The 20690-nt window shown below is 67.3% G+C and overlaps 3 protein-coding genes across 5 annotated transcripts; 2 read left to right on the forward strand and 1 right to left on the reverse strand.

The window, feature by feature from the left end:
* Nucleotides 1-90: 90 nt before the first annotated feature.
* Nucleotides 91-4144, forward strand: LOC135408771 (serine/threonine-protein kinase MARK2-like). The gene is made up of 3 exons (XM_064643768.1): nt 91-976; nt 1347-1391; nt 2331-4144. The coding sequence occupies exons 1-3, from the start codon at nt 444-446 to the stop codon at nt 2683-2685; spliced, it is 933 nt and encodes a 310-aa protein (XP_064499838.1). The 5' UTR covers nt 91-443; the 3' UTR covers nt 2686-4144.
* Nucleotides 3359-11493, reverse strand: LOC135408770 (REST corepressor 2-like). The gene is made up of 13 exons (XM_064643767.1): nt 10530-11493; nt 10056-10112; nt 9885-9965; nt 9341-9393; nt 9085-9246; nt 7961-8085; nt 7489-7558; nt 6833-7024; nt 6258-6335; nt 5805-5862; nt 5194-5381; nt 4133-4647; nt 3359-3437 (listed from the first exon to the last, which is right to left on the reverse strand). Exons 1-13 carry the CDS (start codon nt 10645-10647, stop codon nt 3359-3361), a joined length of 1776 nt encoding a protein of 591 aa, XP_064499837.1. The 5' UTR covers nt 10648-11493.
* Nucleotides 11494-12599: 1106 nt separating this feature from the next.
* NAA40 (N-alpha-acetyltransferase 40, NatD catalytic subunit) lies at nt 12600-19418 on the forward strand. 3 transcript variants are annotated; one of them, XM_064643770.1, is made up of 10 exons: nt 12601-12751; nt 14465-14560; nt 14652-14704; nt 15327-15422; nt 16093-16251; nt 16350-16433; nt 16811-16888; nt 16977-17025; nt 17839-18877; nt 18991-19418. In XM_064643770.1, exons 1-9 carry the CDS (start codon nt 12746-12748, stop codon nt 18058-18060), a joined length of 843 nt encoding a protein of 280 aa, XP_064499840.1. In that variant the 5' UTR covers nt 12601-12745; the 3' UTR covers nt 18061-18877; nt 18991-19418. The 3 variants fall into 3 exon arrangements, with proteins under 3 accessions (XP_064499841.1, XP_064499840.1, XP_064499842.1); XM_064643771.1 differs by lacking the exon at nt 14465-14560 and having other exon boundaries at nt 12600-12751; XM_064643772.1 differs by lacking the exon at nt 16977-17025 and having other exon boundaries at nt 12605-12751.
* Nucleotides 19419-20690: the final 1272 nt, after the last annotated feature.

Consider the following 20690-nt stretch of genomic DNA (forward strand, 5'->3'; position numbering starts at 1 on the left):
TGGTGTCCCCTAAATGTGTCCCCTTGGTGTCCTCTTGGTGTCCCCTCTGCATCTCCTCACTGTCTCCTTCGTGTCCCCTCAATGTCCCCTCAGTGTCCCCTCAGTGTCTCCTCACTGTGTCCCCTCAGTGTCCCCTCTGTGTGTCCCCTGGGCTGCTGCTGTGTCCCCTCACTGTGTCCCCTCAGTGTCCCCTGGCTGTGTCCCCTCAGTGTCCCCTGGCTGTGTCCCCTCGGTGCCCCAGGGGTTCTCTGTCCCCTCTGTTTGTCCCCAGGCTGCCCCCCCAGCACCCCCAGGGCTCCTCAGTGTCCCCTTGTCCCCCCAGGGATCCTCTGTCCCCCTCGGGGTGTCCCCTTGGTGTCCTTCAGGGCTTCTCTGTGCCTTGTCCCCTCTCTGTGTCCTCCCATGTCCCCTCCTGTCCCTTGGGGTCCCCTTGCTGTCCCTGCATGTCCCCTCCTGTCCCTGCCATTGTCCCCTCAGGGCCCCCCCCCATGTCCCCTCCTGTCCCTGCATGTCCCGTGCCATCCCTTTGGGGACCCCCAATGTCCCCTCCTGCCCCCTCCTGTCCCACCTGGGACCTCCCCTGTCCCCTCCTGTCCCACCTGGGTCCCCCCCTCTCCCTTCCTGTCCCACCTGGGACCCTCCCTGTCCCCCCCTGTCCCACCTGGGTCCCCCCCCTGTCCCACCTGGGTCCCCCCCTGTCCCCTCCTGTCCCACCTGGGTCCCCCCCTGTCCCTCTGTCCCCCCTCCCCGTGTGGCCCTGCAGGAGGGGGGTGTGGGGGTGCTGCTCCTCCCGGGACCCCCAGCCCCTCCCGGTGCCCCCACCCCCACTCGAGGGGGTTTGGGGGGGGTCGAGGGGTCCCTGGGGGGGTGGGGTGGGGGAGGGGGGTGGCTCTGTCCCGGCCCCCTCCCCCCCCCCAACGTCGCCCTTCTCTTCTGTTTGTCTTTGTAGAAATCTGTCTTTCAGGTTTGCCAGAAGGTAGGGCCGCGCCGGACGTGGGGCCCCCGCATGGACCCCCCCAAACCCCCCCCAAACCTCCCCCAAACCCTGGGAGAGCAGGTCCCACCCCCCCCCGAGCAGGTCCCACCCCCCCAAACCCTGGGAGAGCAGGTCCCACCCCCCAACCCCCCCCCCCAAAATCCTCCCCTCCCCCCCGTCAGCGCTGCACGGCCCCGCATGGCCCCGCCCCCCCCATGTCCGTGTGTCCCCCACCCCCCGTGTCTGTCTGTCCCCCTCCCCGTGCTGTCTGTGCCCCCCACCACCCCGGGTCCCCTCTGGGGGGGGTGGGGAAGGGGCTGCTCCCCCCTCAGCCCCCCCTCACTGATCTGGGCCCCTCTTGTCTCCCGAGGAACCCGCACGAGCCCGAGAGCAAGGACAGGGTGGAGACGCTGAGGTGAGTCGGGGACACCCTGGGGACACCCCTGGGGACACCCCAGGGTCCCCCCAACACCCCCCAACACCCCACCACTCACAGGGTCCCCACGACGCCCCTGGGGTCCCCACGAGACTCAAAGGGTCCCCCCAACACTGCCAGGGTCCCCATGACATCTCTGGGGTCCCCATGACATCTCTGGGGTCCCTGTGACATCTCTGGGGTCCCTGTGACACCCCTGATGCCCCCGGGGGTCCCTCTGATGTTTTTGGGGTCCCTGTGACACCCCTGCTGCCCCCGGGGTCCCTCTGATGTTTTTGGGGTCCCTGTGACACCCCTGACACCCCCAGGGTCCCCCAGGGGTCCACAGGGCACCCGTGGTGTCCCCCCACACCCTTGGGACCCCTGTGACACCCAGGCCCACCGTGGTGGCCGTGGTGACATCCCTGGGACCCCCCTGACCCCAGAACCCACCAGTTCCTGTGACCCCCCCCCAACCCCACCCTGCCCCTCCCAGGGTCACCACTATCCCTTGGAGATCCCTCAACCCCTCCCAGTGCCCCCACCACCCCCTTGGAGACCCCCCCTGTGCCCCCCCAGACCAGCCGTGGGCCTGACAAGGACCCCCAGGACCTCCCTTGTGGTCCTGGTGATGTCCCTGGGACCCCCAGGACCTCCTTTGTCCCCCCCACCACCTCTTGATTGTCCCCCCACCCCTCCCAGGGTCACCACCACCCCCTTGGTGCCCCCCCAGACCGGCTGTGGGCCCCGACAGGGACTCCTGGGACCCCCAGGACCTCTTTAGTCCCCCCCACTGCCCCCTTGGTGACCCCCCCACCCCTTGGTTGCCCCCCAGACAGGCCATGGGCCCCAACAAGGACCCCCCGGGACCCCCAGGACCTCTTTAGTCCCCCCCACCGCCCCCTTGGTGACCCCCCCCACCCCTCGGTGCCCCCCCAGACCGGCCGTGGGCCCCGACAAGGACCCCCGGGACGCCGGCGCTCGCGACGCCAAACCGCGCTCTCTGCGTTTCACGTGGAGCATGAAGACCACGAGCTCCCTGGAGCCCGGGGAGATGCTGCGCGAGATCCGCAAGGTCCTGGACGCCAACAGCTGCCGCTGCGAGCCCCAGGAGCGCTTCGTGCTGCTCTGCGCCCACGGCAGCCCCGGCCACGACTCCTTCGTGCAGTGGGAGATGGAGGTGTGCAAACTGCCCCGGCTCTCCCTCAACGGCGTCCGCTTCAAGCGCATCGCCGGCACCTCCATGGCCTTCAAGAACATCGCCTCCAAGGTGGCCAACGAGCTCAAGCTCTGAGCCACCGCCCCCCGGGCGCCGGGGAGGGCCCCCGGGGCGGCCGCCGAGCCCGAGCTCTGAGCCACCATCGCCACGGAGCGACTCCGAGGTGGGCACCGCGCTGCGGGTCGTGGGCACGGACGCTGTGACCCGGGAGTGCCTCCGGGGTGGCCACCGAGCTCGAGCTCCGAGCCCCGCGCGGGGGAGGGGACCCAGAGCGCCTCCGGGGCGGCCACCGGGCTCGGAGTCGTGGACACGGATGTGGCAACCCGGGAGCGCCTCCGAGGCGGCCGAGGAGCTCCGAGTCGTGGACGTGGTGACCTGGAGCCCTTCGGAGGTGGCCACGGAGCTCTGAGCTGTGGACGCGGACGTGGCAACCCGGGAGCGCCTCTGGGGTGGACAAGGAGCCCAAGCTCTGAGCCACGGACAGGGAGGGGACCCAGGACACCACAGTGGCCACCAAGCTCCAGGTCACGGACACGGACCGGGAGGGGACCCGAGACACCTCCAAGGTGGCCGAGGAGCTCCAAGTCATGGACGTGGATGCGGTGGCCTGGGAGCACCTCCAAGGTGGCCACTGAGCTCTTGAGCCATGGACACGGCCAGGAGGGTCCCCAGGGGGGACACGGGAGCACCGGATGGACCTGGGACCTCTGGGGATCACCTGGATGGACCCTCTGGGGGGTCCAGGTATTCAGGGGGACGTCCTGGATGGACCCACGGTCACCTGGATGGGCCTGGGACCTCTGGGGACGTTCTGGGGGGTCCAGGGCCTTGGAGGATGTGGGGACATACTGGATGGACCTTTGGGGACAAGTGTCCAGGCCTGGATGGCCCTGGGACCTGTTTGGGGACACCCTGGTGGCCCAAGGACTGTGGGGATCTTCTTGGGGGGAGGTGACGAGGTCCTCCTGAGGGTGGGGGGATGTCCTGGGTGGTCCAGGGACCTCTGGGGACATCTGGGCTGGAGCTGGACCCCGTGGGGACGTTCTGAGGGGTCCCGGGGACGTCGTGGGAGGATCAGGGACCTCGAGAAGACTTGGGGACAGCTGGGGATGGCCCAGGGCCACGTGGGGACATCCTGGGTCACCTGGGGACATCCTGGTGACCCCCAGGGACGTCCCGAGCCTTATGGGGGGGGGACATGGGGACAGTCCCCTCCCAGGCCCCCCCCCAGGTGGCCTTATGGGAGTCCCCCCCCCTCTGTGGGGACATGGGGTGTCCCCTCGTGCCCCTCCCCCCCCAGGGTGTCCCCCAGCCCCTCCCCCCGCACTCAGGAAGGCCCCGGGGGGGAGGGGCGGGGCCGCTGCTGCTCCCGGGGGTCGCCCCCCCACCCCCAAATTTTGACCTGCTGTAGCCCCGCCCCCGGCCGGAGGGGTGGGGACATGCCCAGGGGAGGGGCTGAGCTGTGGCCACGCCCCTGGCCACACCCCCTCCGCGGTGGATTTTCCAGGTTCTAATTAAAAACTTTCCAGAAAGATCCGTTGCCTTTGAGTGGCGCTCCCAGTACTGACCAGTGCTCCCAGTACTGACCAGTGCTCCCAGTATGGCCCCTGTTCCCAGTGCCCCTCCCAGTGCCCCCTGCACTCGCAGCCTCTCTAGTAAAATACCTTTATTGCAAACGGGCCCCTCCCCACCCCCCCGGGACCCCCCCAAAGTCCAGGGACCCCCCGGGACCCCCCCCCTGGGAGCCGCGAGTCCCCCGGCCCAGCAGGGGGCGCTCAGCGTGGGGGGGGCGTGTCCAGCGGTGGGGGGGCGTGGCCGGGTGCTGTGGGCGGGGCCGAGCAGAGGGGGCGGGGCCCGGCCCGGCTGCAGCGGAGGTGGCAGCCGCGGGAGGGGCCGAGGGGGTGGGGCCGGGGGCGGGGCCGGGCGCAGCAGAGGGGGCGGGGCTGGTGGCCGTGATGGGGCGGCGGCCGCGATGGGGGGCGGGGCCGAGGTGGGCGGAGGGGGTGGGGCCGGGCAGGAGACCCCTGTGATCTGCACCTGTGGGAGAGAGAGGGGTGAGGGGCGGGGCTTGGGAGGGGTGGGGCTGGAGGAGTGTGGGCGGGGCTTGGACGGGGCAGGGTGTGGGCAGGGTGGGGCAGGGGTGGGTGGGGCTTGGACAGGGTGGGGCAGGGGTGGGTGGGGCTTGGGCAGGGCTTGGACAGGGTGTGGCTACTGTGGGGTGGGGCAGGGTGTGGGCGGGGCCATGTGTGGGTTGTGGGTGGAGTCAAAGTGTGGGCAGGGCCATGGTGTGTTTGGGGGTGGGGCCAGGACTGATGGGGCGGGGTCAGGATCAGAGGATAGACTGGAATCTGGGCCCAGCCTGGGACTGGGAGCAGGGCTGGGACTGGGAGCAGGGCTGGGACTGGGAGCAGGGCTGGGACCGGGAAGGGGCCCAGTCCAACCATCAGGGCTGGGAGCAGGACTGGGAGCAGGGCTGGGACTGGGAGCAGGGCTGGGACTGGGAGCAGGGCCAGGATCAGGACGGGGACGGTGCCTGGGGCCAGGACAAGATCCCCCTCCAGCCCCAGCCCGGCCCTTCCTCACCTCCTCATCGTCGTCCCCCTCCCCGGGGGGGGCCGTGGGGGGCTCCCCCCGGCGCTGCCGCTCCCGCAGGAGCCGCTCGAGGCCGAGGCGGCGCCGGGGCCCCAACACGAAGCTCCGAACCTGAGCGGCCGTTTTGTTCCCCAGAACCGCGGCCACCGCCGGGAAATCGCGGCCGTAACGGCGCAGGGCTGGGGGGACACGGGGGGTCAGGGCTGGGGGGACACGGGGGGTCAGGGCTGGGGGGACACGGGGGGTCAGGGCTGGGGGGACACGGGGGGTCAGGGCTGGGGGGACACGGGGGGACATGAGGGGTCAGGGCTGGGGGGACACAGGGGGTCAGGGGGTCAGGGTTGGGGGAACATGGGGAGGGGTCAGGGCTGGGGGACAGGGGTGGGGGACAGGGGGGGTGTCAGGAGTGAGGACTGAGGGGACATGGGGGGACAGGGGTGGGGGGACACGGGGGGTCACAAGGGACACGGGGGAGTGAGGGCTGGGAGGCCGTGGTGGGAAATGAGGGACATGGAGGGACCCAGAGGGGACATGGAGGGGTCACAAGGGCTGAGGGTGTTAATGAGGTTAATGAGGTTAATGAGGGTGACGAGGACACTCACCCTGCACCACCAGCAGCTGCTCGTCCGTCGTCCAGCGGGAGCTGAACTTGCCGTTGCCCTGCAGGGGGGGAGGGGGAGATTTGGGGGCACAGAGGGACATGGGGGGGACAGGGGGACACCCTCAGGGCAGGTGGGACACTGTGGGGCAGGACAGGACACTGTGGGGACACTGTGGGGACACCATGGGGCGTGGATGTGACAGCGTGGGGCAAGGCAGGACACGGGGGGGCACACGGGGACACCGGGGGGGACATTAGGACAGGACAGGACACTGTGGGGACACCGTGGGGACAATGTGGGGACACCGTGGGGACACCGTAGGACAAGCAGGGGCATCCCAGGGAAACTGGGGACACGGGGGGAACAGCAGGAAGCCCTGGGGGCTCCATGGGGGTGGACAGGACACCGTGGGGCACACGGGGACAACCCCACGGGGACCCCACGGGGACCCACCTCGGGGGGCCGCAGCCCCTCCAGGCCCCCGTCCAGCGCCTGCCTGAGCCCGCTGTTGATCTGCTTGATCCGCTGCACCTGGGGGGGGGCACCCAGGAAACGGGGGGGCTGAGGGGTCACCCCACACCCCCCGGCACTCAGGGGGGGCTGAGGGGTCACTCCACACCCCCCGGCACTCGGGGGGGCCTGGGAGGGTCACCCCAGGACCTGGGGGGGTGTGAGGGCTCACCCCCTGACCCCCCAGCTCTGAGTGCACTCTGGGCGTCCCGGGGGGGTGTGAGGGCTCACCCCTCGTCCCCCCAGCCCTGGGGGTGCTCCGGGGGTGCCGGGGGGGTGTGAGGTCTCACCCCCTGCCCCTTACACCCTGAGTGCACTCTGGGGGTGCCGGGGGGGTGTGAGGTCTCACCCCTTGTCCCCCCGGCCCTGGGGGTGCCCCGGGGGTGCCGGGGGGGTGTGAGGGCTCACCCCTTGTCTCCCCCAGCCCTGGGGGTGCTCTGGGGGTCCCGGGGGGGTGTGAGGTCTCACCCCTTGTCCCCCCGGCCCTGGGGGTGCTCGGGGGGCCCCGGGGGGGTTACCTGCCGTTTGAGTGCCACGAGCTGGCAGTCGAGCTGGCGCAGGGCGCGGGCCCCCAGGTCGGGGTTGGCCGTCACCTCGGCCACGTCCTCGCGGCTCAGGCGCATCCCGCGGGGGGGGCGGCGCCGCTGCCGCAGGGGGGGGTGGTGCCGGTACTGCGGCTCCTTGCGCGGCCCCGCCCGCGGGCACGGGGGCTGCCGGGGGGGTTTGGGAAGAGGGGGAGGACAGGGACTGAGCCAGACACCCCCCGACTGCCCCAGGGATCCACCTGTGCCCCCCCGGGCCCCTCCAAGTTTGACCTGTGCCCCCCTCGAACTCTCCGAAACTTCAACCTGTGCCCCCCCTCAAACCACCCAAAGTTCCATCTGTGTCCTCCAAACCTCGCCCTGTTCCCCCCCAAAACCCCCAAAGTTCAATCTGTGCCCCCCCAAACCACCCAAACCTCGCCCTGTGCCCCCTAAACCTCCCAAACTTCAACCTGTGCCCCCCCCAACCCCCCCCCAGTTCAACCTGTGCCCCCTGAACCCTCCAAAGTTCAACCTCTGGCCCCGCAAAACACCCCCAACCCCCCCCTTGTGCCCCCCAACCTTCCCCTCTGTCCCCCCCCAAACCTCACCCTGTGCCCCCCCCCCCTCGCCCCTTCCCAGCCCCCCCAAACCTCTTTTTTGGGGTCCATGGGCTCCGTGTCCCCGTCGGGGGGGGGTCGGTGCTCGTCAGTCTCATCGTTGCTGGGGGGGGGGGGGGTTTGGGAAGGTGAGCCGGGGTTTGGGGGGCTCAGGGGGGGCTTTGGGGGGTCAGGGAGCTGCTGGGGGGAGAGCCAGAGGGCTGTTCCAGGTTTGGGGGGCTCAGGGGGGGCTTGGGGGGTCAGGGAGCTGCTGGGGGAGGAGCCAGGGGGTTGTTACAGGTTTGGGGGGCTCAGGGGGGGCTTTAGGGGGGTCAGGGAGCTGCTGGGGGGGAGGAGCCAGGGGGCTGTTACAGGTTTGGGGGGGGCTGTGGGGTCATGGGGTGGTTGGGGGGGTCGGGTGCTCTTATGGGGCTGGGGGGGTCAGGGGGCTGTTCCGGGGCTGGGGGGTGGCTGTGGGGGTCAGGGGGCTGCTGGGGGGTTTTGGGGGGGTTTGGGGGGTCACCACCTGTCGTCGCGGTCGCGCCGCCCCAGCAGGCGCCGGGCCTGGCGATCCATGACGCTGGTGCGGGACCGGGTCTTCTTCCAGGAGTAGTAGTACTTGACCAGGCTGGGAATGAGCTTGTCCGGGAGCTGGGGGGCACGGGGGGGGCACAGGGTCAGGCTGGGGGCACAGGGGCAGTCTGGGGGGCACAGGGTCAGTCTGGGGGGGGCACAGGGGCAGTCTGGGGGGCACAGGGGCAGTCTGGGGGGGGCACAGGGGCAGTCTGGGGGGCACAGGGGCAGTCTGGGGGGGGCACAGGGGCAGTCTGGGGGGCACAGGGTCAGGCTGGGGGGGGCACAGGGGCAGTCTGGGGGTGTGTGAGGGGAGCTTTGGGGGCACAGGGTGAGTTTTGGGGGGGGTTGGTCCTAAAAACAGGGTGTGAGGTAAAGCGGGGGGGGTCACCCCTGTAAATGGGGGGGGCAGGGGAGGGAAGACCCCTGAGAAATGGGGGGTGGGGAGTGGGTGTCAAACCCACAGAAAAGGAGGGAAAACCCCCCAGAAATGGGGGGGGACCCCGTAAACAGAGGGGGGAGATGGGGGGAGCCCATGGAGATGGGGGGAGGGGGGACAAGGACCCAAAAAATTGGGGGAACCCCCAGAAATGGGGGGGGGGAGCAGGTGGCACCACTGGGGGCGGGGTCAGGGTGGCACGTACCACCAGTATGGGGGGGTCAGAGGGTGGCACAAACCATCCCCTGTTGGGGGGGAGTCAGGTGGCACAAACCAACCCCTGTTGGGGGGGTCAGGGTGGCACAAACCATCCCCTATTGGGGGGGTCAGGGTGGCACAAACCATCCCCTATGGGGGGGCAGGGGGTGGCACGTACCATCCCCTGCAGGAGGGACTTCAGGGGGTGGCACGTACCACCTCTCACTGCTGGGAGGGGGGGGCATTCTGTGCCACCTCCCCCTCCCCAAACTCCCCCAGTGACACCCCAGGGGTCCCACTGGGACAACGACCCCCCCCTTCCCCTCTCAGGGTCCCGAGGAGCCGGATCTGGACCCACCCCCCGGGGCAGGGGGGGTGCTGAGCCCTGGGGGGAGGGGGGCAGGGCTTTGGGGGGGCAGTTTTTTTGGGGGGGGTCTCACCATCTGCTGGATGCGGGCGAAGCTCTTGCCGTGGAAGCTGAAGGCCTGCTCGAACAGCACCTTGTCCTCCACCGTCCACTCGTCCGGGAAGGGCGTGAAGTTGGCCAGGTCGGCCAGGGACTTCTCCACGTCGTGCTTGTGCCACAGCAGCATCCCCAGGGCCTGGGGGGGCACGGGGGGGGGTCAGGAGGGGAGCTGGGGGGGTCAGGAGGGGAGCTGGGGGGGCTGGGGGGGGCTGGGGGGGCACACCCGGTACCTGCTCGATGTTGTAGCCGTGCTTGTCCTTGGCCATGGCGATGTACCTGTCCACTGGGGGGGCAAAGGGGGCAGCTCTGAGGGGTTTGGGGGGGTTGTGAGGGGTCTGGGGGGGGGCTGTGGGGGTAAAAGGGGTGTTGGGGGTGTAAAGGTGGGGTTTGGGGGGTTGAAGGGGAGGTTGGGGGGTAAAAAGGGGGGGGTGGGAGAGTTAAAGGGGGGTAAAAGGGGGATAAAGGGGGTTTGGGAAGGTAAAAAGGGGTTGGGGTAAAGGGAAGGTTCCAGGGGCATAGAGGAGATGGGGGGGGGAGAGGAAAGGTTGGGGGGCAAAGGGGCAGTTGGGGGGGGGCAAAAGGGGGGGTTGAGGGGTAAAAGGGGAGGTTGAGGGGCATAAAAGGGATGTTGGGGGTTCAAGGGGAGGTCGGGAGGGTAAAGGGGAGGTTGGGGGGAGGCAGAGGGGGGGCCAGGGGGGTAAAGGGGGGCCCGGGGGTGGGGGACACTCCACATCCCCCCCCAGGAACACCCCGGGGTGCCGAGGGGGGGCTCACGTTTGGCATCAGACACACAGTGGTTGGGGGCCCAGACCAGCATCCCCTTCAGCTCCTTGTTGCTGTACCGAGCGGGGCTCTCTGGGGGGGGCAAACAGGGGCTCAGAGGAGGGGGGGGACAACCCCCAAATCCCCCCCTCTAACCCCCCCCTCCCCCAGCCCCTCCCTTACCTGGCTTGCAGTCGGGAATCACCGCCTGGTAATCGGCGCCCACCCGGATCATGCTGTCTGGGGGGGGCACGAGGGGGGGCGGGGGTTAACGGGGAGGGTCTCCACCGGCCCCCCCTCCCCCCCGGGGGGTGTGCGCGAGGTGGGGGGGTCGCGTCCGAGCCCCCTCCCCGGCGGCGAACAAAGCTGCGGCCGCGCACACGCGGGCGGCCGGGGACAATGGGGACGGGGCTTTGTTCCCCCCTCCGTGTCCCCGGGTGTCCCCCCCACCCACCCAAACCCCCACGGGGGGCGGGGGGGGGCGCAGGGGGGGTGACGTGAGCGCAGCCCCCCCCCCCCCAAACACGTGGGGTGAACGCGAGTCCCGTCTGGGGGGGGGGGACACCCACCCGGGGGGGTGTTTGGGGGGCGGGGGGTCGCGCAGGTGGGGGGGGGGGGGTACACGTGGGGGTGTTTGGGGGCGGGGGGGGCACTCACCGTGGGCGTGCTCGTCCTCGCTGGCCTCGTCCTCCGAGGGGGGGGGTCCCGCGGCCGCCCCCGCCTTGGCCCGGCTGCGGGACAGGATCCCCGAGGGCTTCTCCATCACCGACGGCATCGCCGGGCCGGGGGGGTTGGGGACCCCCCCAGACCCCCGGGGGGACCCCCGGAGGCCCCGCTGGGTGCGGGGGGTGGGCTGAGCCCCGCAGCCCCTCGCCAAACTTTAACCCGGCCCCGGGGATTTGGGGAGGGGGCGTGGGAATTTGGGGAGGGGGGGGACGCGGTGCGGGGCGGAAGGGTCGCCGAAAGGAGGAGGGAGGACCCCCCGAAATAGGGGGCAAAGCTGAGGGGGGGCGGAGGGAGGGGAGGGCGGGCGCGGGCAGGGGGGCGGTCGGGGGGTCCCGAGCCCACACAAAGCGCCGCCGGCCGCTCCCGCCGCCTCCCGGTGCCAAAGTAGTTCCAGCTCCCGCGGCCTCAGCACGGCCCCCCCGCCCCCCGTACCCCTCCGCGGCGGATCGGGGGGGGGGGCACGGCCTCGCCGGGGGGGGGGGCGCGGGGCCGGGACCCTCAGCGTGGGGAGGGGGGGTCGTGTCACCGTCACACCCCCTCCGGTGTGGGGCTGGGGGGCAACAAAGTGCCCGGGGGCAGCGGGGGGACAAAGGGGGGGGTCGGGGGGCTGTTATGGGGCTGGGGGGGCACAGGGGATCCTGGGGGGGTCAGGGGAAAGGGGAATGTTATGGGGCTGGGGGGGGTCAGGGGGTGGCTGGGGGGGGTCAGGGGGCTGTTATGGGGCTGGGGGGGGTCAGGCGGTGGCTGGGGGGGTCAGGTGGCTGTTATGGGGCTGGGGGGTCAGGGGATGCTGGGGGTGTCAGGGGGCTGTTATGGGGCTGGGGGGAGCTCAGGGAGTGCTGGGGGGGTCAGGGGGCTGTTATGGGGCTGGGGGGTGTCTGTGGGGCTGGAGCTCTGTCCCTCTATGGGGATGGGGGATCGGGGCTGCTGGGGGGGTCAGGGGGCTGTTATGGGGCTGGGGGGGTGTCTGTGGGGCTGGGGGGGGCCGTGGGGATCCCCCCCAGCCTCACAGACCCCAACCCTCCCCATATGGGGTGTTCTCACCACGGGGCGTCTGTGGGGTGTGGGGTGCCCCCATGGCGGGGGTGTGGGGCAGGGCTGGGGGCTGTGGGGTGGGGGCTGTGGGGCAGGGCTGGGGGCAGAGCTGGGAGCGGACTGAAGGCCGTGGAGCTGCACTGGGGTCCACGGGGCTGGGTTATGGGTCCATCCTGGGGTCTGTAGGACTGTCTCAAAGGCTGTGGGGCCACACTGGGGGCTGTGGGGCTGTGTTCGTTTCTGTACTGGCGTTTATGGGGCCGTACCGGGGTCTGTGGAGCCATACTGGGGGCCATCCCAGGGCTTGTGGGGCCATCCCAGGGGTTGTGGGCCCGTGTTCGGTTCCATACCGGGATCTGTGGGGCTGTACCGGGGCTGTGGGACTGCGTTTGTGCTGGGGTCAGTACTGGGGTTTCTGGGCCTGGGTTCAGTCCCATACCAGTGTCTGTGGGACCCTACCAGTGTCTGCGGGGTTGTACCAGGCTCTGTGCATCCATAATGGTGTCCGTGGGGCCATACCAGGTCTGTGGGTCCGTACTGGTGTCTGTGGGGCCATCCTGGGGGCTGTAGGTCCGTACCGGGAGTTGTGAGCTGTGGAGCTGGGTTTGGTTCTGCAGTGGTGTCTATGGGGCCCTACCAGGGTCTGGTTTGGTTCCACACCCGGGTTTGGTTCCATTACTGGTGTCTGTGGGACCGTCCCAGGGTCTGTGGGTCCCTCCCGGACTCTCTGGGCCCCCCGGTCCCTCAATGGCGGCCCCTCTCCCCTCAGAGCAGGAGGGGGCGTGGCCTCCCTCGCTCCCGCTCCGCCCCCCCGCCTCCCTCAGCCAATCAGCGCCGAGCCGCCTTCGCGCCCCGCGCCGCCGCCACGAGCCCCGCTCCCCCCCGCGCTCACCCCCCGCCCCTCCGCGCACGCGCAGCCCCCCCCTCGTGCGCCTCCCCTTCCCTTCGCCCCGCCCCTTTCCCGCTCCGCGCCTGCGCGCTGACCGCCGCCCGCGGGCTCTCTGCCCCCCCCCCCTCCCGCCCCCCCCACTACAAATAGGGCGCCCCCCCGCGCGCGCCCCCTCAGACCCCCCGCGCCCCCCGCGCCGTGAGGAGCCGCCGCCGCCGCCGTTATGGGGGTGAGCGGGGGCGCGCCGCGCCCCGGGGATGGGGGGGGGGCTCGGCCTGAGGGGAAAGGCAGCGGGGGCGGGGCCTGCGAGGCGCCGCTGAGCGGGTTTGGGGCCGTCCGAGAGGGTGAGGGGGGGGGCGGCCCGGCGTGAGGGGATACGGAGGGTTCTCTGAGGGGATTTGGGACATTTGGGGGGGGGTTGGGGCTGTTCGAGAGGGTGTGGGGGCTCCCATAAGGTGACAGGGGGTTACTATGAGGGGATCTGGGGACCTTCGAGAGTTTGGGACCCTCTGAGGGGTTCCGGGGGCTCCTGTGTGGAGGTTTGGGACCATTGGGGGGGATTTGGGGCCGTCTGAGAGGATGGGGAGGCTCTTGGAGGTGATGCGGGGCTGCTCTGAGTGGATTTGGGACCTTTCTTGGGGCTCTGGGGCTCTGAGGGGCCTCCTATGAGGGAGTAAGAGGCTTTTCTGAGGGGATTGGGGCTCCCGTGTGGAGATTTGGGACCTTTCGTGAGGTTTTGGGACATTTGGGGCTCTCAGGACGATGCTTGGGACTCTCTGAGGGGTCTGGAGGCTCCTGTGAGGAAATTTGGGACATCTTGTGCAAATTTGGGGCTGCCCTGAGCAGACCTGGCGCTGGTAATTTTCTGCTGTCAAACTCCTCAAATTCAGGAGAAAACCATTTAAAAGTGATAATTTTGTGTAACTGCTGCTCGGTGTCACCTGCTCGTGCCATCTAACAACCATCAGCTTTTACTAAAACCCCACAGATTTTGGGGCAGACCCCCTCAAGTTTAACCCCCTGAGCGACAACGCTCCCCCAGTGATAAGAACAGTTTCTGTGCTCATCAAAACACTGCTTTTAACCCCCAAGTTTATTGATGTTTATAAAAAATATGGTATATAAACATAATATATTTTAAATTAAGTATATTGGATGTTATATATATTATGCATGCTATGATATCATATCAATCACATTATGTGTAACGTATTATAATGCAAAAATACTTATAAAATTAACAACTATTAATTTTGGGGCACAACTTTTCAGGCAACGCCCCCCCCAGTGATAAGAACAGTTTCTGTGCTCATCAAAATGCTGCTTTTAACCCCAAAATTATTGATACTTATAAGGAATATGGTCTATGAACATAAGATATTTTATATTAAGTATATTAGATTTTATTATATATATATTGTGTTTGTTATGTACCTTATACTGAATATATTATATATAACATGTGTTATAGTGTGAAAGTACTTATAAAATTAACGATTATTAACTTTGGGGCAAAACTCTTCAGGCAACACTCAGAACAGTTTCTGTGCTCATCAAAATGCTGGTTTTTACCCCCCAAAAAAACCCTTTTCTGCCAGGCTTTAGGGACAACCCCCCTTCCCACCCTGTGGCTTTTTAGACCCGCGAGGTCCAATTGTTCTGGTTTAGCACCCGGGGGTGCTCCAGCCCTTCCTTGGGCTCAGGAGGGGGAAACTTTCCTTCCCTAATCCCAAACCCTGGGGGGTACAAACTGTAGGGGGGAGGGTTTGCTGGACAGAATTTTGGGGCTCTCACCCCAATTTTCTTGCTCCCCCCCCCCCCCCCAATTTCGGGGAGGTCTCGCGCCCCGCAAATCGCGCGGGCGTCGCCGCCGGCAGCAGCCCCGGGGGCTTTCGGGGTGATTCTCCTGTTGGTTTATTTTTTTTGGGGTGTGTTCGCCCAGAGGAAGTCGAGCAGGGCCAAGGAGAAGAAGCAGCGGCGGCTGGAGGAGCGCGCGGCCATGGCCGCCGTCTGCGCCAAGGTCGAGGCCGCCAACAAAGTGAGTGCGGCAAAGCGCGGCCGGACCCCCCGGCACCGCCGCCAACCGCCACGGCCCCGCTGGCTCGCGGCTGCTCTTTGGTCTCTTCCAGCTCCAAGACCCCCTGGAAGCCTTCCCGGTGTTCAAGAAGTACGAGCGCAACGGGTGAGTGCCGCCCTCCCCGGGGTCCCTGGGGCCGTTCCTGGTGTCCTCGGCATGTTCCGGGTGTCCCTGGGGCCGTTCCTGGTGCCCCTGGGGCCGTTCCTGGTGTCCTCAGCATATTCCTGATGTCCCTGAGGCCGTTCCGGGTGTCCCTGGGGCCATTCCCAGTGTCCTCAGCATATCCCTGATGTCCCTGAGGCTATTCCCGGTGCCCTCAGCACATTCCCAGTGTCCCCAGGGCTGTTTCCCGTGTCCCTGAGGCTGTTGCTGGTGCCTCTGGTGTGTTCCCAGTGTCCCTAGAGTGTCCCCAAGGCCCTTTCCCGTGTCCCTGAGATGGTTCCCAGTGTCCCTGACGTGTTCCCGCTGTCCCCAGCGTACCCTCGATGTCCCCAAGGCTCTGTCCAGTGTCCCTGGTGTATTCCCAGTGTCCCTGGTGCATTCCCAGTGTCCCTGGTGCATTCCCAGTGTCCCCGAGGTCCCTCCTGGTGTCCCTGGCGTGTCCCCAAGGCTGTTCCCAGCGTCCCTGGGATGGTTCCCAGTATTCCCAGTATTCCCTGCCGTGTCCCTGGTGTCCCCAGGCCTGTCCCTGCTGTCCCCACCATGTCCCCTCTGGGTTCTCCCACAGTCTCAACGTGTCCATCGAGTGCCGGCGCGTCTCCGGTCTGGATCCTTCCACCCTCGACTGGGCCTTCGAGCTGACCAAGGCCAACATGCAGACGCTGTGAGTCACCTCCCAGTGCCACCTGGCCCCTCCCAGTGCCACCTGCCCCCTCCCAGTGCCACCTGGCCCCTCCCAGTGCCACCTGGCCCCTCCCAGTGCCACCTGGCCCCTCCCAGTGCCACCTGGCTCCTGCCACCGGCCCGGCTGGAGCTCCAGGATTCCGATGTCACGGAGGGAGGGGACACCCGGGGGTGCTCCAGCCCTTCCTTGGGCTCGGGGGGGGGGAAACTTTCCTTCCCTAATCCCAAATCCTGGGGGGTACAAACTGTAGGGGGGGGGTTTGCTGACAGAACTTTGGGGCTTTTACCCCAAAATTGTGAGGGTTTTTTTTTGCTCCCCCCCAATTTCGGGGAGGTCTCGCGCCTGCAGATCATGAGGGTGTTGCTGCCAGAATTTTGGGGGATTTTCCCCCGAATTTGGGGGAAATTCCCCTGAAATTGGTGGAATCTCAACCCCCTCAAAAACTGCCAGAATTTGTGGTTTTCTCCCCAAACCCATGGCCTCTCACCCCAGGATTTATTTTCCCCCACGAGAACCTTTATGATTTTCTTTCCCCTCCCCAAATCGCGGCGTGTGAACTTCCCACCTCGCTTTTGCCCCCAAATCCCTTTTTTTGCCCCAAAGTCCCTTTTTTTTGCCCCCCAAATCTCCGTTTCTCGCCCCGGCCCAGGTACGAGCAGAGCGAGTGGGGCTGGAAGGAGCGGGAGAAGCGGGAGGAGCTGCGGGATGAACGGGCCTGGTACCTCCTGGCCCGCGACCCCGACACGGCCCCCGTGGCCTTCTCCCACTTCCGCTTCGACGTCGAGGCCGGGGACGAGGTGCTGTACTGGTGAGTGCTGGGCCGGGGCAAAAACCCCCAGGAACGGGCAATTCTGGGGGGGTTCACGGCTTTTGGGGTTGTTCACGGCTTTTGGGGCCCTCCCGCAGTTACGAGGTGCAGCTGGAGAGCCGGGTGAGGAGGAGGGGGCTGGGCAAGTTCCTGCTCCAGATCCTGCAGCTCGTGGCCAACAGGTGAGAGAAGGGGATTTGGGGTGGAATGGGGCGGGTTTGGGGTGGGGTTGGGGTGGAATGGGTGGGGTTGGGGAGGGTTTGGGGTGGAATGGGTGGGGTTCAGGCAGGTTTGGGATGGAATGGGTGGGTTTGGGGTGGGTTTGAGGGTTGGAGAGGGTTTGGGGTGGAATGGGGTGGGTTTGGAGTGGAATGGGTGGTTTTGGGGTGGTATGGGGCAGTTTTGAGGTGAACTGAGCCTGTTTCGGGGTGAACTGAGCTGGTTTGGGGTGAACTGAGCCCGTTTTGGGGTGAACTGAGCCCGTTTGGGGTGAACTGAGCCCGTTTGGGGTGACCTGAGCCCGTTTTGGGCTGACCTGAGCCCGTTTGGGGTCCCCCAGCACGCAGATGAAGAAGGTGATGCTGACGGTGTTCAAGCACAACCTGGGCGCGTTCCAGTTCTTCCGGGAGGCCCTGCAGTGAGTGCTGCTGCCCCAAACCCGCCCCTTTGGCCCCCCAAAGGCCCCCCGGGGGGGTGTAACCCCTGTGGCACGACTGTCGTTGCAGTGGCCGGGGCCGGGCGCCGCGGGCAGGAGGGGCAGGGGCAGAGACTGAGGTGGGTGCTCGGGACCCCCCTCGGCACCTCGGCCCCAAGCAGGGGGGCAGCCACGGCTGCAGGGGTTCAACCCCTGCTTTTGGAGGGTCAAACCCCCTTTTTTGGAGGGTTAAACCCCCTTTTTTCAGGGGTTAACCCATTTTGGGGGGATTTTAAACTGTTTTTTTTCAGGGGTTAAACTCCTTTTATGGGGGGTTAAACCCCTTTTGTGAGGATTTTAAATCCCTTTTATGGGGGGTTAAACCCCTTTTTTGGGGGATTTTAAAGCCCTTTTATGGGGGGTTAAAGCCCTTTTTTGGGGGATTTTAAAGCCCTTTTTTGGGGACTTTAAACCCCTTTTTTGGGGACTTTAAACCCCTTTTATGAGGACTTTAAACCCCTTTTATGGGGACTTTAAACCCCTTTTTTGGGGGATTTTAAACCCCTTTTAATGGGGGGTTAAACCCCTTTTGTGGGGATTTTAAACCCCTTTTGTGGGGATTTTAAACCCCTTTTATGGGGGGTTAAACCTCTTTTGTGGGGATTTTAAACCCCTTTTATGGGGATTTTAAACCCCTTTTATGAGGGGTTAAACCTCTTTTGTGGGGATTTTAAACCCCTTTTATGGGGGGTTAAACCCCTTTTTTGGGGACTTTAAACCCCTTTTATGGGGGGTTAACCCCCTTTTTGGGGGGTTTCAACCCCCTTTTTTTCTGAGGGTTAAACCTCCTCTCTTCAGGGGGCTGAACTCCGTGTTTTTTGGGGGGGTTAAACTCCCTTTGGGGAGTTACCCCCCTTTTTCCCGGGGTTCACCCCCTTTCCTGTGCCCCCCAGGTTCGAGGTGGACCCCACGTCCCCCAGCGTGTCCGGCTGCTGCGGGGACGACTCGTCCTACGAGATCCTGAGCCGCAGCACCAGGTTCGGGGACCCCCACCCCGGGGGGGGCCCCTGCGGGGGCTGCTGCCACTGAGCCCCCGGACCCCGGGAATTCACCCCAAAACACCCCCTGCCCACGGGGGAGTGGCCTGGCCTGCTGGGACCCCCCCAAACGGGTGACAACCCCCCCCCTGCCCCCCCTAAACGTCTCTGGAGGGAGGGGGGGGAGCACGGGTGAAGTTTGGGGCCGGAAGGGGCGTTTTGCCCCGTTTTTTTGGGTTTTTGTTCCTTTTTCTTTGTTTTTTCAGCGGGTTTGTTTGTACGTCACGAATAAAGAACGATGGACCTTTGGCTGGGGGCTCCTGTTGTCCCCCCCCCCCTCAGTTGCCCCCCCCCGTTGTCCCCCCAATTCCCTACTGGGGGCAATAATGTACCCCTGGGGGCGTGGCCTGGGCTCAAGGGGTGGGGCTTGACTTGGGGGTGTGGCCTGAACTCAGGAGGCAAAGCTTATACTGAGCAGCGGTGGCTCTGATGGGCGTGGCCCGCTCGGGGGGTGGAGCCTCAGCGCCAGAACCCCCCCCCGTGTTTGAGGGCGTGGTCTGATTTCACTGGGCGGGGCTTCCCAGGGCAGCGACTAATCGCTATCGAGGGCGTGGCCTGTGAGGGGGCGTGTCTTCTGCGCGGGGAGGGGTTACACTGAGAGGAAGGTGTGGTTTCAGCGGTGTGGGCGTGGTTTCATCACAGTGGGTGCGGTTTCATCGCAATGGGCGTGGCCAGGCCCGGCTGGGGGCGTTCCCGTCACAGACCGGAAGCCGCCCCGGCAGAGGGGGCTCGTCCCGCGCGCTCCCGGCGGAAGTGACGTCACAGCCCGGCCGCCATGGCGCCCGCCGCGCTGCTCGCCCGCTCCGCCCGCTCCCTCCTTCGCTCCGCGGCCCGGCCCGGCCCGGCCCCGCGCGGGATCGTGTCGGGGCCGCCGCAGAGCCCCATCGGGGGCGCGGTGAGCGCGGGGGGGGTGCGGGGACCTCCTACCCCGGGGAGGGGGCGCGCGGGGTGACCTTGGGAGGGGGCAGGGGGGACACGGCGGGGGCTGACGGGGTTGTGCCCCCCCAGGAGAGCGTGGTGGGCTTCGCCGCCATCTTCCTGTCCTGCCTCGGCCCCGCCGCCTGGGTGCTCGCGCACCTCAACGACTACAAGAAGCGGGAGGAGTGAGACGGGAACAGCCCCCCCTTCTCCTCCTCCTCCCCCCCGCCGCGCCGGGAACACCCGCTCCGGGACCCCCCAGGACCAAGAACCCCCCCCAGGACCAGGACCCCTCCCAGCACCGGGACCCCACGAGACGAGGACCCTGGTTCTGGGACCGCCATCACCGAGACCACCCAAGTACCGGGACGCCACTACTGGGACCACCAGCACTGGAGCCCCCAGGACCGGGACCCCCCCCCCAGGACCGGGACCACCGAGCGGGCCCCGCGCACCGATGGGACCCTCCCTCATCCCCCCCTGACCCCCAATAAAGGCCCTGGAGCCGCTTCCTGTTCCCCGCTGTCTGTCCGCTCCTGATGACGTCACACGCGGCTCTGGGGGGCGGGTATCGTTGGGGGCTGGTTACCAGGGGCGGGGGCTGTTGTCAGGGGCGGGGCCTGTTTCTGGGGGTGTGGCAGCTCCATTCCCTCTCTAGGGGCGGGGTCGGTTCGGTTTTTGGGGTGTCTCGGGGGGTTGGGGACTCTTACCAGGGGGCGGAACCGGTCTCTGGGGGCGGGGCCTGTCGCTAGGGGTGTGGCCGATCAGTTCCAGGCACTGTCCAGGGGCGGAGCTTGTTGCCAGGGGGCGGGGCTGTCCTGTCCGAGACCTTCTCTAGGGGCGGGGATTGTTGCCAGGGGCCGGGGCTGTTGCTAGGGGGCGTGGTCTACTACAAGGGGGTGTGTCCCTCAGTCCCTCCACTGTGGGCGGGGCCTGCCGCTGTGGGCGGGGCCCGCCGCCGGGTCCCTCCCGGAAGCTCGGTCGGTGTTTCCGGGTTCCAGCGGCGCTTCCGGCGGAAGGGACGTGGCGGTGACGTCACCGCGGGTGGTCCGGAGGGTCCCGGAGCGGGAGCGGTGAGGGGGGGAGGAACCGGGACCCCCCCCGGGACCCCTCCCGGCCCCCCCCGGACACGAGGCGGCTCCGGGGGCTGCGGGGGTCTCGGGGTCCGGGGGGGTCCCGGTGCCTCCGGGGATCCCCGGGCTGGGAGGGGGGGTCCCGGATCGGGGCGGTCTCGGTGTGTTTGGGGGCTCTCGGGGTTGGGGGGGGGTCCTTGTGCCCCTCAGGGGGTCCCCGTTGCCGGAGGGCGAATGTTTTGGAGCTGGGGGGGGGTCCCGGTGTGCCCGGGGAGGTCCTGGGAGGGTCCCGTTGGCTTTGGGGGTCTCGGTGTGTTTGGGGGCTCTCGGGGTTGGGGGGGGGGTCCTTGTGCCCCTCAGGGGCACAAGGGGGGGAATGTTTTGGAGCTGGGGGGGGTCCCGTTGGCTTTGGGGGTCTCGGTGTGTTCGGGGGGTCCCGGCGGTCCCGCTGACCCCCCCGTTCTCCCCCCAGCCCCGATGAGCCCCGATGCAGACGCGGCGCCGGGTGGGCTTTAGGCAGCGGGACCCGGGAGTTCACGCGGGGCCCCCCCCGAGCCCCGCGGGGCCCCCCCCCGAGCCAGGCCGAGCCCCCCCCGCCCCCCCCGCCCGCCGACGTCATGTCGTGTCGCGACAGGACCCAGGAGTTCCTCTTCGCCTGCAAGTCCCTGCAGGGTCGCCAGGTGGGAGAGACCCCCCCGGGGACCCCCCCCGGGACCA

This window comes from Pseudopipra pipra, unplaced genomic scaffold (assembly GCF_036250125.1).
Source record: "Pseudopipra pipra isolate bDixPip1 unplaced genomic scaffold, bDixPip1.hap1 HAP1_SCAFFOLD_619, whole genome shotgun sequence".
NCBI lineage: Eukaryota > Metazoa > Chordata > Aves > Passeriformes > Pipridae > Pseudopipra > Pseudopipra pipra.

What these genes read in the sequence shown, in the direction of transcription:
- LOC135408770 (XM_064643767.1), bottom strand. Translation starts at nt 10,647, where the DNA reads ATGCCGTCGGTGATGGAGAAGCCCTCGGGGATCCTGTCCCGCAGCCGG. An exon ending in AGGGGGACGACGATGAGGAG is followed by an intron (nt 4,648 to 5,193) that starts GTGAGGAAGGGC and finishes TCTCTCCCACAG; the next exon opens with GTGCAGATCACAGGGGTCTC. An exon ending in GCAACGGATCTTTCTGGAAA is followed by an intron (nt 3,438 to 4,132) that starts GTTTTTAATTAG and finishes ACATCCTCCAAG; the next exon opens with GCCCTGGACCCCCCAGAACG.
- NAA40 (XM_064643770.1), top strand. An exon ending in CTGCAGCTCGTGGCCAACAG is followed by an intron (nt 16,434 to 16,810) that starts GTGAGAGAAGGG and finishes GGGGTCCCCCAG; the next exon opens with CACGCAGATGAAGAAGGTGA. An exon ending in TTCTTCCGGGAGGCCCTGCA is followed by an intron (nt 16,889 to 16,976) that starts GTGAGTGCTGCT and finishes CTGTCGTTGCAG; the next exon opens with TGGCCGGGGCCGGGCGCCGC.
- LOC135408771 (XM_064643768.1), top strand. Translation starts at nt 444, where the DNA reads ATGTCCCCTCCTGTCCCTGCCATTGTCCCCTCAGGGCCCCCCCCCATG. An exon ending in TCTTTCAGGTTTGCCAGAAG is followed by an intron (nt 977 to 1,346) that starts GTAGGGCCGCGC and finishes TTGTCTCCCGAG; the next exon opens with GAACCCGCACGAGCCCGAGA. An exon ending in GACAGGGTGGAGACGCTGAG is followed by an intron (nt 1,392 to 2,330) that starts GTGAGTCGGGGA and finishes GTGCCCCCCCAG; the next exon opens with ACCGGCCGTGGGCCCCGACA.